At 39.9% G+C, this 18300-nt stretch overlaps 1 protein-coding gene across 1 annotated transcript in view; it reads right to left on the bottom strand.

Annotated features, from left to right (window-relative positions):
• The window catches only part of ctnna2 (catenin (cadherin-associated protein), alpha 2), a 279750-nt gene that overhangs the window by 224234 nt on the left and 37216 nt on the right, over positions 1–18300 (bottom strand). Inside the window, exons 3-6 of the mRNA XM_029429381.1 lie at positions 10110–10305; positions 5897–6063; positions 4764–4883; positions 3277–3543 (exon numbers count right to left, since the gene is read on the bottom strand). Coding sequence (XP_029285241.1) covers positions 3277–3543; positions 4764–4883; positions 5897–6063; positions 10110–10305 — 750 coding nt within the window. The remainder of the gene's footprint in view (positions 1–3276; positions 3544–4763; positions 4884–5896; positions 6064–10109; positions 10306–18300) is intronic.

The following is an 18300-nucleotide window of genomic DNA, read 5'->3' on the forward strand; positions in this document are numbered from 1 at the left end:
CACCACAGTCTGTGTCTCTGTGGTAAGTTAGGAATTAAACATGCACCAGCTTCAGGCGAGCACAGAGGGCTAAGCAAAGGGCAATTTGTCTCATTTAACTTCTGCCTGTCTGCCAAATAGAATCAAATTATGCAGGTCTTTTTGCTTTTCTAAGAAAGTCGTAGTGTTTTCCATAAAAAAAAAAGAGTCAATCGATTACTACAGGACACGGCCTTGTGCAGAATAACAGGATAGCGGGTTCAAAAGAAACCAGAATTAAGTTCTTCTAAAAGTGTCAAAAACCTTAGACCTAGATAGCTTTTAGTGTTTTAATCTAATATGTCAGAGTCCATGTTTCACCCTGACATTTCTCCTCACAGCAGCAGCATTAAGTCAAAAAGCACTAGCAAACTCCACACATTACCACAAGGGGTCACTCACGTACTGTAAACTAGCAACCTTATGGACAGACAAGATCGATAACACTGAAGTACAGCACATGTTTCATAGACTGTTCATCCTAACATACACAAAACAGAGCATTGTAGTTTTTCAGAGTATATTGAACAGAGAAAGAAATGGGAAAGACACTGGGGAACAAGGTAAGATGTATAAATGTGGGTATACACATTCTAACCAGGGTATACAGTAAAACACATTTTAAGAGTGTATAAAGATAAGTTGTGTCATTGATCACAACATTGCAGTAGACGATGCACCATTATGTACCTCAAAATAAGTAAAAAATGATGGTTAGTGAGGTAGTCATGAACAAAATGACTTATTACAGATGCAATCAGAGCAGTTACTGCAGTTGATCTCATATCATTTAGAGATTAAGTACCAACTTCTACTTCATTGTAATTGAGAGTTTGCATCTTTTGGTTTAAATGTTTACAACTTGTCTATTGTTTCCCATGTGTGTTTCTGGCATCCACACTTAAGATGTGAATATTTCCATAATTAATCACCACATCATAAGAGTATGGGTTTAATCTAATGGTGTTTAACATCACACACATAAGTACACTAATCAGTGAAACTCCAGAGGTCCTGTAAGAGGTTTGTTCCTGTGAAAATACATATCTTTTATATTCTTGTTAAAGTGTGTCTGTCGAAGTTAAAGTAGAGCTAAAGTATAAAGGTTTAAAAGTGCAGAAAATATTCAAGTCTATTGCTTTTTACAGAACTGGGTAAACACGGCAGCTGCACTGGTTTTCAAGTAAGAAGATTGTGTGACATGTGTCCATCTTTAACAATGAAGAGCAGATCTGATGCACAGCTTTAGGTCGACAGTAGAAGACCAAGGGTCGACAATACGGAGCAAAAGACTCCCGCACACTGTCCTCCTCACTTGCAGTCGCAAAGCTTGGTTTGTAACAAATAACGAATAGGATTCTGTAGACAGATCCAGATAAGATGAGATAAAGAATTAGAGAAAGATATAACTATCGATCCCGAAGAGGAAAATAGGCAGTTGCAGTGAGTAGAAAGTCATATCATTTAGTGGCAAAAGACTTACAAGAGTTACAATGATTCTGCTGCCAAGGCTAGACTAGTGTGGACATTGCACAATACTGAAAGTGCTATCTAATTAAATAGCAATAAGGTGCAGTGGGCTATGCTTTCTAATGACACAAAAAGCCTTCATTTGTAGCTAGAGAAGGAAACATGTCCTGAAAATGCTGCAATATTTGTTTTATCTCTGAAACCATCTATGTTGCGTGTGTCTGATATAAAACATGACCGGGATCCTGATGTAATGCTGCTGTAAGATGTGCAGCATTCATTTAAAGGTGCTCTGAATGTGTCCGCTAAAGTTTAGCCGTCTCCAACCTTTTTTGCGGCACGGACCGGTTTCATGTAAGAAAATATCTTCACGGACCGGCCTTCAAAGTGGGGGGGGGGATAAATATGACGGAATAAAATGATACGGCCGGCATAAAAACAAATATAAAGTGCATAAAAAGCTCACCATTACGCTGAATTAGTGGGAGCCCTGAGCTTGTGTTTCTGCAACGAGCCGGTCCAATATAGGGGGATCAATTCTTCACCAATAGTAAAAGGTTTCTTCTCTTAGCGACACGGTTAGTCACTAAGTATGACGCTCACAGTACAATCGCATGTGTAGATGTGGTGGCCATCAGTAATTCTTTATGTCCTTCTTGTTCATGTTTTTTTCTTTCAAAAAACTCCAAGGGCTCGTGTTTTAACCGCTTACCTCTTGCCGGGTGCTGGCGAAGCCGTTATGAAGGCTTCGTTGCCTCATTATTATGCCTGTATATTATGCAGATCGGCGCATGAGAATCACCTGTAGCGATAAACACGTGTTTTAAGGAAGAACACCTGATATTTTAAATGTCTCCTCATTGGGTCTTTTCCCTTTTCCAAAAAAGCTCTTTAAGACGTTTGTTTTCCACTCATTGTTGCTTGTGGGTTTAATTTTTTTAAGTAAAGTATCACTTGACTGAGACGAGCGTCTTGACATGTGTCAAGAGACACAGACGCACAGACAGATGTATCCGGTGATTTTTCTAAATAAAATGTTTTTTTATTCAATCTTTCCGTGCTGCCCGGTACCAAATGACCCATGGACCGGTGGTTGGGGACCACTGTGCTAAATGACTCGAACCACATGTATATGCAAACACAATCTGGGTCTCATCAAGCATGGCCAAGGCTGAAGGGCAAATTATGCCTGAGAAAAATCAGATGACTACTTTCACCCTGAAACAGTGGCTGTTAGGCCTGTTCCTCAGTGGCCTCAGAGTTCTCCTGTTTTTCTATCTTACGAGAAACTTTTGCATTCACAGCACGTTTGAATGAGGATGTTTGTCATGGAAAGTGGTAGGGCTCCGGATCCTCATCCAACATCCGAACACACCTCAAAATCCTGACCTGCAGAGACACGATCAACCTGAACAACAAAAAGCTACAAAGCTTTGAACTTATTATAGAACAAATAGTTCACCATCAACATCTAACCACTAGATGGCAGCAGCGAAACATGTCTATGGAGAAAACTCAGTTTTGAGCATAAATGTGTGTGTGTGTGTGTGTGTGTGTGTGTGTGTGTGTGTGTGTGTGTGTGTGTGTGTGTGTGTGTGTGTGTGTGTGTGTGTGTGTGTGTGTGTGTGTGTCAGAGATAGAGACAGAGACAGAGAGAAATAACTAGTATTGTGTTACCTTGAAGAGATCATTAGTGATCTCACAAAGTTGGGATATGCCACAGTCTGAATATATGTGTGCTAAGTGTGGTATTTGAAAGAGGAATAATAGAATAGCTTGTTGACTTACATCAAATTCATTGAGGGCAGCAGCCAGTTCTCCAATGCCGGCATGGCCGTGCTTCTCGTCAGTGGGCGAGTTGGCCTGAGCAGCACTGGAAATGCCTCCTATGGCCTCCTGAACCTGCTTGAACACGTAGTCTCGGTTGGCACGTGTGGCCGCCACATCTGGGTGGCGCAGGAAGGCCTGTGAGGCCGTGTACAGCATGGTGGCGTTTTTCTTAAGGGCCCCACGTGCCGCTGCCATCTCATCTCGACACTGAGGGTCTTTCAGTTCCTGAGAAGGTGATAAAGGTTCTCAAGTAAGCACTAATAACCTCTTATAGTCAGCCCTTAAAAGAAAAGTCAGTGCATATTTAAGAATGAAGTAAGATCCTAGAGATCAGTGTATTTCTCACTGCGTCACAAGCTGAGAATTCACAGTAGAGCCAAACATGGCATAAACTGATTAAAGTTCAAGACATTTCCATGCAAAACACAAGTTCATGACCCATCTGATGAATTGGTATTGTTCCAAGCACACAAAGTTATTTCAGCGTCAGCAGATCAGCAAACCCTGGAGCTGGATAGAATTCAGCTCAGTGTTTTGCTCTGGGACAGTTCAGCAGGGTGGATACTAACATAACACTTGTAGAAACATCTTCTAAAAGCTTTTCTGTCACACTAGGGGGTGCATGTTAGACATTGTAACACTTCCATGTGTTACCCTCGTGGGTAAAGTAAGCACTGATGACCATATTTCGCTGATTTACAGTAATATATTTCAAATGCTACTGAAAAAGAGGAATTTCTTGCATTTATTAATTACTGTACATTTCAGCTTAACGGCATACATATCATAAAACTGATACACAGTAATAACCAGAAGCATTCATGTTTTGCTAGAGTGATACAACTAACACTTTTTATTGCCAGCTGCAACTAATACCATATAATATCAATATATGGAATAATAAACCACTCTGAATCTGTATCAGTGCTGTTTACATTACCCCTCATCTATTAGTACAATACCAGCTTTATATTATGTTCCTTCCCTTCTACAATAACCAAATGACCCTTCAGGAAAAGGTTGCCTCTTATTTAATGACATTATAGTGGCAGTGTTTGTGTTTCTAGCCTTCAAGAGACAATGCAAAGCAGATCGGCTGCTGATTGTGAGAGTTGGCCAATATTTAGTCAGAATCTGACACCAGACAGTCTGACTGAGTCTAGATTTGTTTTCAATACATTTTCTTGGTTTGAGTTTAAGACATCAGCATTCTCATACAGTATTACACAGTTTACTGTATCTCTAGTATTCTACTCTGCACTTACTGTACGACCTAAAAAAGACATTTAGAAATCACCAAGACAGAGAAAGCCAGAGTGTAGACACACATGTCTCTCCTACGGGAACTCCCTGTACCTCAATGTGACACACAAGTCAGGAGTGCTTGACTTATTCTGAAAAAGGCAGCGAAGGAGACAAGGAAGGGGGTGGGGGCTTCCAGTTACCTGCTGTCTCCGGGCTGCCACATAGTTAAGCTTCACCATCTCCTTCCCAAACTCCTTGAAACGGTTGGCCAGGTCCTGCTCATTGGTTGCATTCTTTACTCCCTCCAAGGCCTCCTCCACCTGTAACACACACACACACACACACACGCACACACAAATAAATACTGGATCTGTGAATGCACTAGCATACATTGAACAATATAGTATAATGCAGTAATAAACCTGAAGCCATAAATGTTACAACGAACATTAAAGCAAAACAATAATGGAACGCTGTAATTGCAGCCGTTTTAAAAAGACAATAACCATTTAGTTGCGCAATTTTAATGGATCTCACTTCAGCGATCTCCATCCCATTCTGATTCTAAACTCCTTTCTGTCTCTAATGAAAGTGACACACAAGATGTAATGGGAAAAGGAGAAGAGAGATAGATAACTTTTAAGTGGCCTTTGATGGCGGGGCTTATACTGGCTAGAGTTAAGCCCCTCTGTGGGCCTCGGGAATTTAATTTTGGGGGAAAAAAGTACCCAGAGAGCGAGTGTGTCTGTGAGAGAGGGACACAGTGAGGGAATGAAGATGCACGCAGGCTGGAGTTTGTTTCAGATTATACCAATTGCTTATCATTCTTTCCAACACCCTGCATTAACCTCTCTTCCAAAGCCCTGAGCCCTTTTTACTGTAAATGACTAAGAAACCTTCGTTCAACAAATCAGTCAGTGAGTGGGATTGGTGTGTGTAGATAATCACACCAGGGCACTGTGTTATGATATTAATACAGTACAATCAGATGCGTGTTCCCAGGATACTCCTCCATGCCTCATCTATATGCAAATGTGTGCAGAGGTTGTAATAAAAGCATATATTGCTTCTGTGGACCACACAACACCATGAAGTCCTTTAAATCTAAACCACACCAGTGTAATTAAACACTTTGCATGCATCTCTTACTAACACACTTCATTCAATCACTCCCACAAATATTTGGGGAGCGGGTCGTTCCAAGGCATGTTAGATGTATTAACATAAGAGTTCTGACTGCAGTTCAAACACAAAATAAGAAACAAGCACAGCTCCATGGCTTTATGAAAGAACACTTTGTTCTATGGTCAAATAAGGGGATGTTTGCACTTACAATTTTAAGGTGGGCCAGCAGCCTCATGACATCAGCCATGTCAGCGAGGATGAGCAGGCGGGTGACAGCAGAGAGCAGGGCGCGGGCGGCCCTCACCATGGTGCCACGTTTCACAGAGGAACACGGGTCATCGGCAAACTCTGACGAGGCAATACGCATCGTATCTCCTGCAAGAGGGAAGGGAGAGAACTATAAGTGGAAGAGAGTGACATGATTATATTTGACCTTAGAGCGGACAGAATATTATCATCTGTGTGTGAGTGTGGTATACACTTTTGTATGTATATATGGGGTATCGCCAGTTGAACATAGAGTGAGCGAATGTTGTATAAATACATTGAGATTAGTGATTGCTCCTTGAATCTGTGTCTGCACTGTTTCGCCTGCAACTCGGCCAATGGAGAGAAAAAATAATAATAATTATGTTCTTTGTATGTAGCACTTACATCAGTTTGGCTTATTTGAAGCTATTGTTCTGCACTCAAATGATTTCACCTTGCAAGATTCCCGCTGTTCAGAGTTGTATTCTCATGATTCTCAAGTCGCTTTGGACAAAAGCGTCAGCTAAATGAATTATAATGTAATGCACTGTATATATAGCCCATGTAAAGCTCAACACTGACTTCCTTCCTCTCAGTCAGAGCTCATAACACTATGTTCTTCGTTAGAAAATATAGATCAGAATTTGGCTTGCTTCAGTTTTCTCAAACCGAGACAACCACAGAAATCAATGAGCTTGTAACCGAGAAGCCTTTACAGAATCGTCATGACATGAGATCTGTTCCTCCACATAATGTGCTGCAAAGTGGTTTAGTTATGACCTCCCTGCGACCTCAAGCAACATACCAGAAAGCATCAATGCCTCCATGTCTCATCCCTCACAGCTCTAACCATTTAGACAAACTGCCACGACTTTCTCAATCTTTATTCACCACTAAAACTGCCATTTTGCTGCTTGTATATAACTTCCCAGTAGTGAGAAAATAGGCTTGTGATGCAAAAAACGTTCCGCTAGGACAGCAGCAGAGTGGCAGAGGGTCAACACTGGCAGTGTCAGCGCTCAAAATTAAAACACCCCGCACAACTCTTCTCCAGTACAACGTTGTTGGCTCGCCTTCATCAGGTTGAGCGTGTCAGCTCTCTTAGCATACATTAAATATACTGAGCAAATAAAGCTGTTTGTCTTATGGTAATTCTAGTTGTGCAGTATAAACGGTCCTAAAACAGACAAAAAAGCAATGCATCTGACACATCTGAACATGCACACAAGGCCGGCACTCAAACATAGAGTGTTGCTGGTAGTGCCACAAGTGTGTCTGGCTCAGTGATGAGTTAGTGAAGAGTGACAATACAAAGGGCCTGATTACTAAACCCCTCTGTGGTCTGAAATCAGCATCTATAATTTAATCATGACAAGAAAAAGGGGTTTGGGATGATGAGGTCATGGTGACAAAGGTCTGATGACGTGATGACATATATTTCATTTGATGTTTTACGACTGAATTTACAATGACTAGGCTGATGATGCCATTTGGGGACACGTCTAGCTGCTCTTCTTTTAAAGTCTGCTGAATAAAGCCAGCATAGCACATTTCTGGCCTCATATTTCCAATGTTATTAACATAAAACAGTGTCCCCTGACATGTCATTAAATCCAACCTAGCACAAAAGCGTGTAAAGAGAGAATGAAGATAGTTTCCCATCAGCAACCCACTTCTGTGCTAAAGAGCTTTTGAGCATGTCCATCTTTTCATTATGGAAGTAAAAGGTTAAGAGACGTGGAGTGTTACCGTCCAGCTCCTATTTTAGTGTTGGTCAAATTCTTTTAGGTACTGAGTTTGTTTCATAGCCTTATTCAAAGGGGAAAGCCATCAAGATAATCAGAAATGGTAGTGTAATTATTCATAAGCGAAACTTGCAAACACAAGTGAAAAAATGTGCCACATTAGTTCAAAACATGCCCTGAAGATAGAAAATGTTAGAGGAAGTTTTTAAACACAGTCTTCCTTTTGGCTTTGGATCACATGCCAAACATGTGGAAAGATTGATCTTGTCCCTTTTTTTATGTCAGCTGTGGCGATGACCAGTATGGCAACAGTCTATTTCACGCCTGAAAAGAGCTGAGTGCCAACGCATTCAAGTCAGTGTTCAACAGCACCCGCGGCCAAGTGGAGCTGACAGTGCAGGATGAGGAATACGGCTACAACACAACATACTGTATGCTGAGCTCCATTTGCTCTTTTTGCTGATGTAGTTATTCAACGAGGAAATCCAATTCCATTCTGGGGACAAACATCTGATCCGCATAAAGGCTCACTGTGTTGCACTCGACTCAGGAAAGAAACATTTGGAAACTGACATTGAACTCATCTGAGCGAGAGCGGATGATTTGTTGAAGTAAAGAGTTGCGTCCATGCAGAAGTTTCCAACTTCCAACATCTAAAATTTCCAAATTGTCGCTAATGAGAATGGGCTTCTATAATGTCATAAAGTGCAGCGAGGCTCCCCACCACCACAGACAGTCGAAGCTTTAATGATGCTTGACTTTGGGGTAAACAACTCCAGAATTAGGCTCATTACATTCATGAAGCCGCATGCACCAAGTAAAGCATAAAACTAATGGCTACTAATCTGCTATATTTAATGGCTTTTAATGCCGTGCCACTCTTAACTCTACAATTGACTAAAGTAAACAAGTGTAGACATTTGACTTGTTCTGACACTCGGAACACTTAATACTTTCTCCAAACATTACAATTGTTATAGCATTTACTCTCACTGTGTAGCCTTCAATGCTGGAAAGCAGCAGTGGAAATTATGCTGAGTTAAATTCCACTCAACAATATCTGTAAAAATCTGCATAATTCCATGTGCAGTATCTTCTACATTTGCAAATACAGTAGTCCGGGAGCTGTTCTGACGCTGGAGGCAATGGATACCTCAACATGAGACATGTGTTAATATTGCAACGACTATGATGCGATGATTTCTTTGTTATAAATAAAGCCTGAGATTACAGTACCACTTTTTTTCTTGTTTAAATGTTATTTTGTCTACCCTATAAAGTCAGTACAAACAGCCTTATTATTGAGTTCTGATTCGACCCTCTGACTCAACAATGTGAAGACGTACTTCACAAAAGTGCTTTGTGTTACTGGGCTGGTTTTGTGACTTACATTATTTTGTAAGAGAGTTCATGTTTGTGTGTCTATCCAACATGTGTATTTCACAGCCCTTTCCTCATTATGTGACTTTTGTTCTGCAATAAATGTGTCTATACGTTGCATTTTAAAATGTAAAGCATAAACATTTAGAAAATGTTATTTCCAAGGGACAGAACGTTGTCAGATGTTTGAAGATGTGGTCCGTACATCAAGTTACTAATTAAACTGCACTATTTTATGCCGTCATTTAAAACATACACTTGAATTTTGATTTCATGTTACACAGATCTTTGAAAGTATTACAAAAAACAAACAAACAAACAGTCAGACAAAAGAAAAAGGTCTTTAGGACATGGTAATAGAAGGACCTGCAAAGAGACTGACAGCAATTGGGCAGCCGCATACTGATGGTGGATATTGAACAGGGGTGTCTAACACACGGCCCGCGGGCCAAAACCAGCCCGCCAGAGGGTCCAATCCGACCCGCTGGATGGCTTTGCAAAATGTAAAAATGAGTTGTTTTGATCATAAAGTAAAATACTGTTCCAGATACCTGTGACGAAATGTTGTGTGCCTTTGTAGATACACTGTGATCTGTAAGTTGTAACATGTGTAAATGATAAACTAATATTATATATAATTGTTGAAATTGCACCTTTGAATGAATGTACTTGTACTTTCTTGCACTAAAACGAAGAGAAACATTTGGAGTTGTTGTTATTTACAGGTTATCATGCTGTGATGTTACTGGTCCGGCCCACTTGAGATCAAATGGTGCTGTGTGTGGCTCCTGAACTAAAATGAGTTTGACACCCCTGCTCTAGAAGGTTTAAAAACATACAGCATGCTATACTATAGACTGAGCATATGAGTCAAATATTGTTCCATAAAGGCAAAAAAATATTGCTGAGAGCAAGGAGGAATCACTACATGTGTGGAGGTGAATAGCAGGGATATTACACACTGACCAATATCAAAGCAATATTTTTGATTCAACAGCTGTAAAAGCACGAGCATTGTGTCTGCATAAGAACGTTCAACAAGCTCACCTTGCTTACGAACTTCCTCCACAGCAGAAATCAGCTCCTCCTTGAGGTCATGGCTGTCTTTGGCGATCTGCTCACCCTTTTCCAAAAAGTTATGGGTAGCCTGTTCAACAGACACTGCCAGGACATGGGCCTTCTTGGAGCGGCCCTTCTTCTTACTGGATGGCCCTTTGTTGCTGGTGTTCACCAGGGTAGTCACCTGGGAAAGAGGACAGGTCATTACAGTTGGTTGAGTAACACTCACAGCATGTAAAACATATGGACAAGGGTGATAAATTGCAGCTTTTGTGCATTTCCAACAGGGACAGTGTCACCCTGGCTTTGGATGTTATGGTACATTGCCATTGTGGAGATCAGTCACTGACACTAAGAGCGAAAACAATGTTAAAACCAACACTTCAAATGGAAAATGACACAAAACCAAGTCTATATTGAATGATTTATTATATTTTAAGTTCTTCAAGCTCTCAGTGAAGAATTATGTTGTCGAAAAGACTGCAAATTAAGTAAATTAATAAAAGCATCCTCAAAAGATGAATATTATAATCTTGTTTAAATCTCTATTTTAGTGACCAACTAACTAGAGCTGTGTCAATGCCAATCCAATAAAAAATATTGCTTTCTACTAATCCATTTCTTTCTTTTCTGAAAACATATATTCCCTTATAATGATGAGAGTATATGTTGTCCTGTGGGTTTTGTGCATGCATAGGGAAATGCTTTAAACTACAATGACAAATAGTCATGTCTTCATCCATAATATAATACTAAGCTTCCACAACTATAATGAGGCAATTCATTATAAATGCAACAGCTACAGAAACAATCTAAATGTGATAAAGCGTCATTCAGGTGCATTGCCTCATTTTAGACAGGAATTAGTGGAAATACTTATCCCTCAGCTTAAGTAGGAGTGCTGTAATGTGCAGTCGCTCCATCACCTTGTCCTTCTCATTGTAAGGAAAATTGAACTGAAATGAGCCTTGGGCAACAATTTCTTTGATCTCAGCTCTTTTGGATAGGCTACACTGCACATAATCAATAGGATGATGTGTTACTGAGTCCTTAAAAATGAGCCCTTGATGTAATTGTATTGGTACATTCAGCATTTTGCAGGGGTATGTTTTGTAGAAGAAATGCAATAAGATACTTTCCTTTAAAAAAAGAAGTAAGAAGCATTCCTGTATTGGACTGTACAACTATTGATTGTTTCCTCCCCACAGCAGACAGTCAGTCACGAATATGACATACAGCGACGTATGTTTAGTGCAAACACAATGTGTTGGTTTATGTTATTGATGATGTAAGGGTCACAAGAAAAATAAAATAAAAAGTCTCTGCCTTAAAGTCACAAAATCACACGGAACAGGCATCCTCACTAAAAGCTAAAAGCTTTTCACATAGTCGGCAATCACATAGTTGCTACTCTTAAACACATGCAAGCCTTAGGGTTGGGAAGTATCTTTTAAGCACTTGGAGATTATCAGGACACGCACTGAGAAAGTGTGTTTAGTTTTGGGTTCTCCCACAAAAATAATTCATGAAAAAATGCTTTTAAACTATCCCTATCAATTATATTGGGTAATAATGAAATAATGAAAGATTTATACTCATCAACCCAAAAGAGAAAATCTTACTTAGCTATGAAACAAGCAATACACTAAACTCCCTCAGCCTATACAGGATGGGCAACAGAAGAGCAGCAATCATTGCCAGTGACACCTTTACTGAACACAATGACATGTCTGTCTGAGGCCAGTGAGGAAGCACATGGACAGAATTGCTTATCACACACTCCAGTCAGATTTTGCACTAGGAGCATCAGTCTGACAGAAGCCCAACTTGCACAATGCAGTGATTTGATTAGTTTGTGGAATATATCCGAGGCTTCCACTCTGAAAAGCTGCTAAGAGCAAAGTTATGTCCCGTCTAGGCTGCATTACTTAAGGGTTTCTAGACTGGAATAAAAACTTTAATGGCGTATGTTCTCGCTTAGATCCAGGAATAGTAGGGCTGATAATAACACCAAGTTAACGTCAGTATTTTTGGACTAAAATGTAGGCCTAATTCATAATTTAATTGAAAACATTTTTTTTTGATTCTGTATTCAAAGCCGCCCTGACAACCAACTATGACACATCTGTTTACCGTCAGCTCATCTGCTCAACGTCCCCTCACACAGCTCAACGAGTGCTCATTACAAAGTGCAGTGGTGTGTTTATTTCAATCTAAGTTTGTTGAATCAATAACTCATTATATTTACACATGGAAGCGCACACAAACCTGTGCACACAAACTCCCTCCGCTTCTCACACACACACACACACACACACACACACACACACACACACACACACACACATGCTGGCTGCCCACATGAAAGAGTAGAGTGACCACCGCCGACAGACACACAAACAAACATACTCCCTATTCTTTCAAGTTCTCCCTCGCAGAGCGCACCGAGAGGTCTTGTGATTGTTGTTCAGCAAGTGAATCCACAGAACATTGATGTGTCCAGGTTGATTCAATAGCAGGTAGTGATGCAGAAATGTGATTTCCACCTGTGCAGGTCCTAATTATTACATTACAGGTTATTTAGCAGCCGCTCTTCTCCAGAGTGACTTACAGTGAACTAACTACAGGGACAGTCCCCCTGGAGCAACTGGGGGTTAAGTACCTTGCTCAGGGGCACAATGGTGTCAGCCCTGGTATTGAACTCTTTGGACGCCAGTACCACTAGACCACTACATTACAATAGCCTGTTTCATTTGTCTGATTAACACGGTCATGTTATTATGCAAAAACCCAAAAGCGTGTGTAACAAGCTAGTACTTGTGTAGCTTGTTGCAGAGTCTTGGATTTGAGATACACCTGGTAATGAGGAAAGGAAATACTATTTTCTGATTGGCTGTCAGGTGTGTTTTTTAAATCATCAGGACACCACAGATATAGGCAGCTGGTCAACAGTCACTTATCAAAGACACTATTCTAGTTGTTGTACCGCTTCACATGTTGATAGTTAATTGTCACTTTAAAAAAAACACAACTATTTAGTTGAAAAAAACTATTCCACTATTTCACGATGTCATGTGAAGGAAATGACACACAACAAAGTGCCCTCATATACGAACCAACGGATTCCTTGATGGCCTTCTTCATCTCAACATGGTGCATTATTTTCATTTATCAGAACACTTGCTTGACCATAGTCAAGCAATGAAGTCGTAGTACAGTCGAAGAGAAGAAAGGCATTGAATGTTAAGCACAGAATTACGTGCAGAACAGCTTAAATGCGCTACAGAAATATAACATAAAAGTTTTGATCTGCGTGTGGTTGGATGTTTGATATGTTTTCATCAATGATCACGTTGTGTTTCCCCCATTGAGGTCCATTGTTTATAAGTGGAGACTGGGGAGGCCATGGGAATGTATCTGACTTCATTGCGGTGTAAATGAAAACATAATTGAATTTGTTTGGCACTGTGCGTGGAGGCAATAACATCATGTGGAAATAGTGTTTGCAGATTACTTGGTCCTTTAAAATGGTATTATGTTCTTTAGCCATTTTTCAATCAAGCAGAAGCAATAATTGAGGCTAATGACATCCATAAGTTGGCTGCCCATACCATTACACAGTAGATCCACTGCCAACAGCTGGCAACAGACACTGTATATTAGAGGCAGCACCGGCAATATGTCTGCAGGAATAAGGATGAAAGTTTGATATGAATATTTTTTTTCAATTGCTAGATGTTAAGGGTTCGTTGTACATTCTATGATCTCACTAGATGTGTAACCTGATTATCCAACATGGGACTGTTTTTTAATTAAAAAGATGTATGCGTTAGTAAATGATTTTGAAATAAAAAGAGCTCAAATATATTCCCTTTGAGAAAGTACGGGGATTAATTAAATTCTCTACAGCCACACAGTTTCTCTGGCTGTGTTTATGAAGATATAGAGTAATTATGTTAAATAATGTCACAGAAGTTAGAGGAATTGTGGGCAAACATGACTTCAAACTTCGGGTGTTATCTGTTGCAGCCTCTTCCTTCTTCAGATACTTAGCTTGGAGATTAGTGGTCAAGTGTAGGCTATAGATATCTCTTGTATTGTGGCTAAATCTAAATTATATATCTACATTATTGCAACATTTCCATATAACAGAGGATGAGAATACTGAGTTATGGGTCTGATGTATAATTCATCTGCACTTCACATGCTCATTTATTCATTAACAAAGGGCTGGGCTGTGAATTACACAAAGATAAGACTACTGCATGTGTCATGTGGCTTTCCACAGGGATCGACTGTGTAAAGTCAAAGATTGTTGACGTGTTGTTCTGCAAAACTGATTTCAAAATGCTCTATGTATATTTAATTATGCCCGCCATAACCTCACAGCATGCACTGTGGTTGATTTAATTTATCTACCTTCATACCGATTTAACTGTGCTATTTTTAGGATATCTTGCTGTGTCTGCACGCAGAGGCCTTGCTGCAATGTCCTCAAAATGAGCTTAAAAGCAATACAGTAGAAAACAGATGCAAACAGTTTCAAACATGTGCATTTTAGGCCTTTATCACAGAGGCATCGTTGGCTCGTCTCAGTAGGAAAAGCACAGGTGTCACTATAATATTAACGATGCCTCTGTTCTATTCAAGTGTCCCAAAAAAGCCATGACAGTGTGAAAGTGAGTGAGCCAGCATGCAGAATACCAGGCAATACTATTATAAAATGTATCGTACAAGGAAGCTGAATAAAGAGGAAGCTGCGTACTCCCAGAAGCATCGAAAGAGAACACATTTAAAAGAACCTACATAAAACGGGCGGTAGAGTTTACACTAATTAGATGAAGCGTGGAAATCAGTTTAAAAAAGAAAAAATCCCTAGGAGGGACAAACATAGTGTGGCGGAAAGGCAGTGCTTTTGTTACGGGTTGAATGACGTTACATTTTGAGGTCCTTAGACACCACAGCTTTTTACTGTGGTTGCTGAGGCATCCAAGTTTAATCACTGTCACTTCCACAGAGACAAAGCATATGATATGACAAACATGACAGCGTATGACAAACCTGGCTGTTTGACTTTTGCAACATGTTCAGCGCTGACAGTCACAAGTTCATACACGGCCAATCAAGAAAAAAAGGAAAAGAATGTTGCAACATGACGTAAGCCTACAACACTGCAAGTAATGAAAGATAATAGCAATACCCCTCGCAAACGTAAACACAACCATGCCACAAACAAAGTGTTCAAGGATCATGTATTGTCATTCTGCAACACTGGGTTGCACGACGAAATGCAGTCATAGCTTAGTCCATGTATGCCAGACATGGCAAAAGACATGACAAAACAAAAACGGCAGTGCATTCCTGTTGTGTATTTTTTGAATATGCACCAGGAGGAATGTAAACAGCGGCAACAAAAACAATGATGAATTCTCTGGCCATCATCTTTGACATAAAAATTCGACATCAGGGAAACATTATCCATCAACTTTGACGTTTGAGCACCAAGCAGCATTGATGCAAACACAGAGTCCGCCTCCACTCGTCCCACCGGAGTCATGTTCTCTGTCCGCCCGTCAAGTGCAACGGCTTGATCTGGGATGCAATAATGGAGTTAGGCCTCTGTAAAGATGTGGGCACAACAGTCTACGACATTGCTGGGTTAGCCCAGGTCTTATTTCTTACGACTGGACTTCAGCCAGGAGCAGGCTGGGTAGTGGAATAACCTTAGGTCCTAGTTGGGTTAGTTTAGCTCCCATTCCGGCTCTCCTGCATCTCCTGCATCTACATGTGCCACCGTCGACATGGCAAGTAAGTAAGAGAAACACTGAGTACATGTATAAAATGTATGCGATGTATGTATTCATTTTCTACAATGAATTATGTAGACAAACACATTTACTGACTGGATTAAAAAAAGAGGATTTAAACTAATTACATCAATTTGGTATAGGAATAGGTCAAAAAAAGGACTTGTTAGGGATTTAGAGCAAACCTATTTTAGTACATCTCTATTACAGTATACTTACTAATGCATATTTAGTAAATAACAGGTTGCAAGATTGAATTGAGATTATGTGACATATTTGCCACATAATCTGTGTGATTTTAAACACTTATTCCCTCTCTAAGGGCACAAGTGGCCATTAAAAGAGAGAGAGCAGTATAGGATCCAACCTGTTCTCTCATTAAGGCCCCACTTGTGCCCTGTGTAGTCAAATGATAAATTGTGTCATGGAGATATGTTGTCCCTGTCATGAATTTAACACAGAAAAGTCTGAATTCTTTTTTTAAAGAACTAAGCACACAGACTAATCAAATGGATCCCTCAGGGAAGGAGGTAGACACAAAAGTAGTTAGGAAAAGGAAATGAAGTGGACCACAGTAATGTTTGCCTAGTGCATTCAAATGGGGCCTAATATGAAACTAAATAAATTCAGTGTCTAGGCAAGACAGCCTTGCCCTTTTCTACCAGCTGGTAATTGGCCCTGGGCAAGCCCATGTATTGTGTGTATTAGCAGCACTACTTGGATTTATGCAACACCACACTGGGGTTATTTCCATACAGCCACAAGTTATGTCATCTCTCAGACCCGACTGCTCAAATATTACATGCTTTACGATGTAGATACAGTCATATACACAAATATATATATATATATATATATATATATATATATATATATATACACACACTTAGAACTAATGAGGGCTCTTGAATATTTGGCAGACCATTAAATTCTTTAAGTTCCATTATCACCACCCAGCTATGTTGAAAGCCAAAAAGGAAGCGATAGTAGCTTTAAACGACTGTCTAAGACTTAATGAGAGTGTACATCAGCTCTATCTGGTCCCATGTGGAATGGTATGCATTAATATGACTAAAGGCACTAACTCATGGGAATGAGTGAACTGACTTGTCTCTATTACTTTACTCTCTATTAGGCCAATTACATAATTGACTTTCACGAAGCATGTAAAACATAACAGCCAGCAAGCACATTCTTTTTGATAGCATGAAGACTTAAACGTAGAACTCTGATCAGCAGATTTAGAATGATATGGCTGGACATACGTGGTGGGATGTGGAAATGTCTGCCCATATGATGCAACAGTATAACGTATTTAATTCTTAGCCAACTAGAGGGTTGTGTGCTGCGTGATGAGGGGAGAATTAAAATGTCTGTTCACTTGAGGGTGAAAAGAGACACCCTGAACAGTTTGGCTCATTATGTTGTTATGAGCTGAACCGCAGGAGTCCTACACGGTATTATCAGTAAATAGTCCTTCTTTAACATGCTATAGTACATTCTGTGTTTCTCCAGGGGCGGGATGTAAGCACAGTAAGTATGCAGAAAAACATACTTGTGCTTTTTGCCATTTCAAAAATAATAATAGGTATTTATAAAATGATTTGCACACTTCTAACATACTTTGTGTACACAAGGTTGTTTAGAGCAAACTGAGTGTGATAGGGCAAAGTAGAAATTAAAAAATCTAGCAATAATGATTCTTTCGGAGTCTATATTAAATCATCATTGTAATGTAATTTGTATTTAACGGCAGTTAATCCATTATTGTGAAAAGTCTGTTCCGATATCAATGCATAAATCCAAATTATTGTTGATTACATCTCTGATGATGATGATGATGATGATGAATGAGATACGAGTTCAATATTGCAGCCGTGTGTAGTGACCCTGCATAAGGACGGCCACTCCTGCGCTGAGACACTGGTACATACTGTAGGTAGGTGACATCGGTACATTAAGGGTGTTATCTATGCTTAACTGTGGAAGTGGAATTCAGCCTCATGCATGTGCACACACTCATTCATTGAGTGAGATTTAAAAAAGTGTGCAAGCATATTTCTGCATTTGTGCAGAGTTCAATAAACCTAAGGCAGGGGCCAGATGCACTGCTGTAGCACTACTGCTATTGCTGTGTCATAAAGCCAAACCTGAACATTGACAATATCCAAATGTAACTTCCAAATAAGTTATTTACACTAAATTGTACTTATTCCATACACATGGTGTAGACATATTTCACCAGTGACGTCTCAGGCCATGAGATTCACAGGGATTAAGCTGACAGTCAACAAAAAAGCTATTAATCATTACAAACGAAAAATCAATAACAACTGGCAGCTGAACAGATAGAGGCTTTGTCATGCTTCCAA

Source organism: Cottoperca gobio, chromosome 1, assembly GCF_900634415.1.
Source record: "Cottoperca gobio chromosome 1, fCotGob3.1, whole genome shotgun sequence".
Taxonomy (NCBI): domain Eukaryota; kingdom Metazoa; phylum Chordata; class Actinopteri; order Perciformes; family Bovichtidae; genus Cottoperca; species Cottoperca gobio.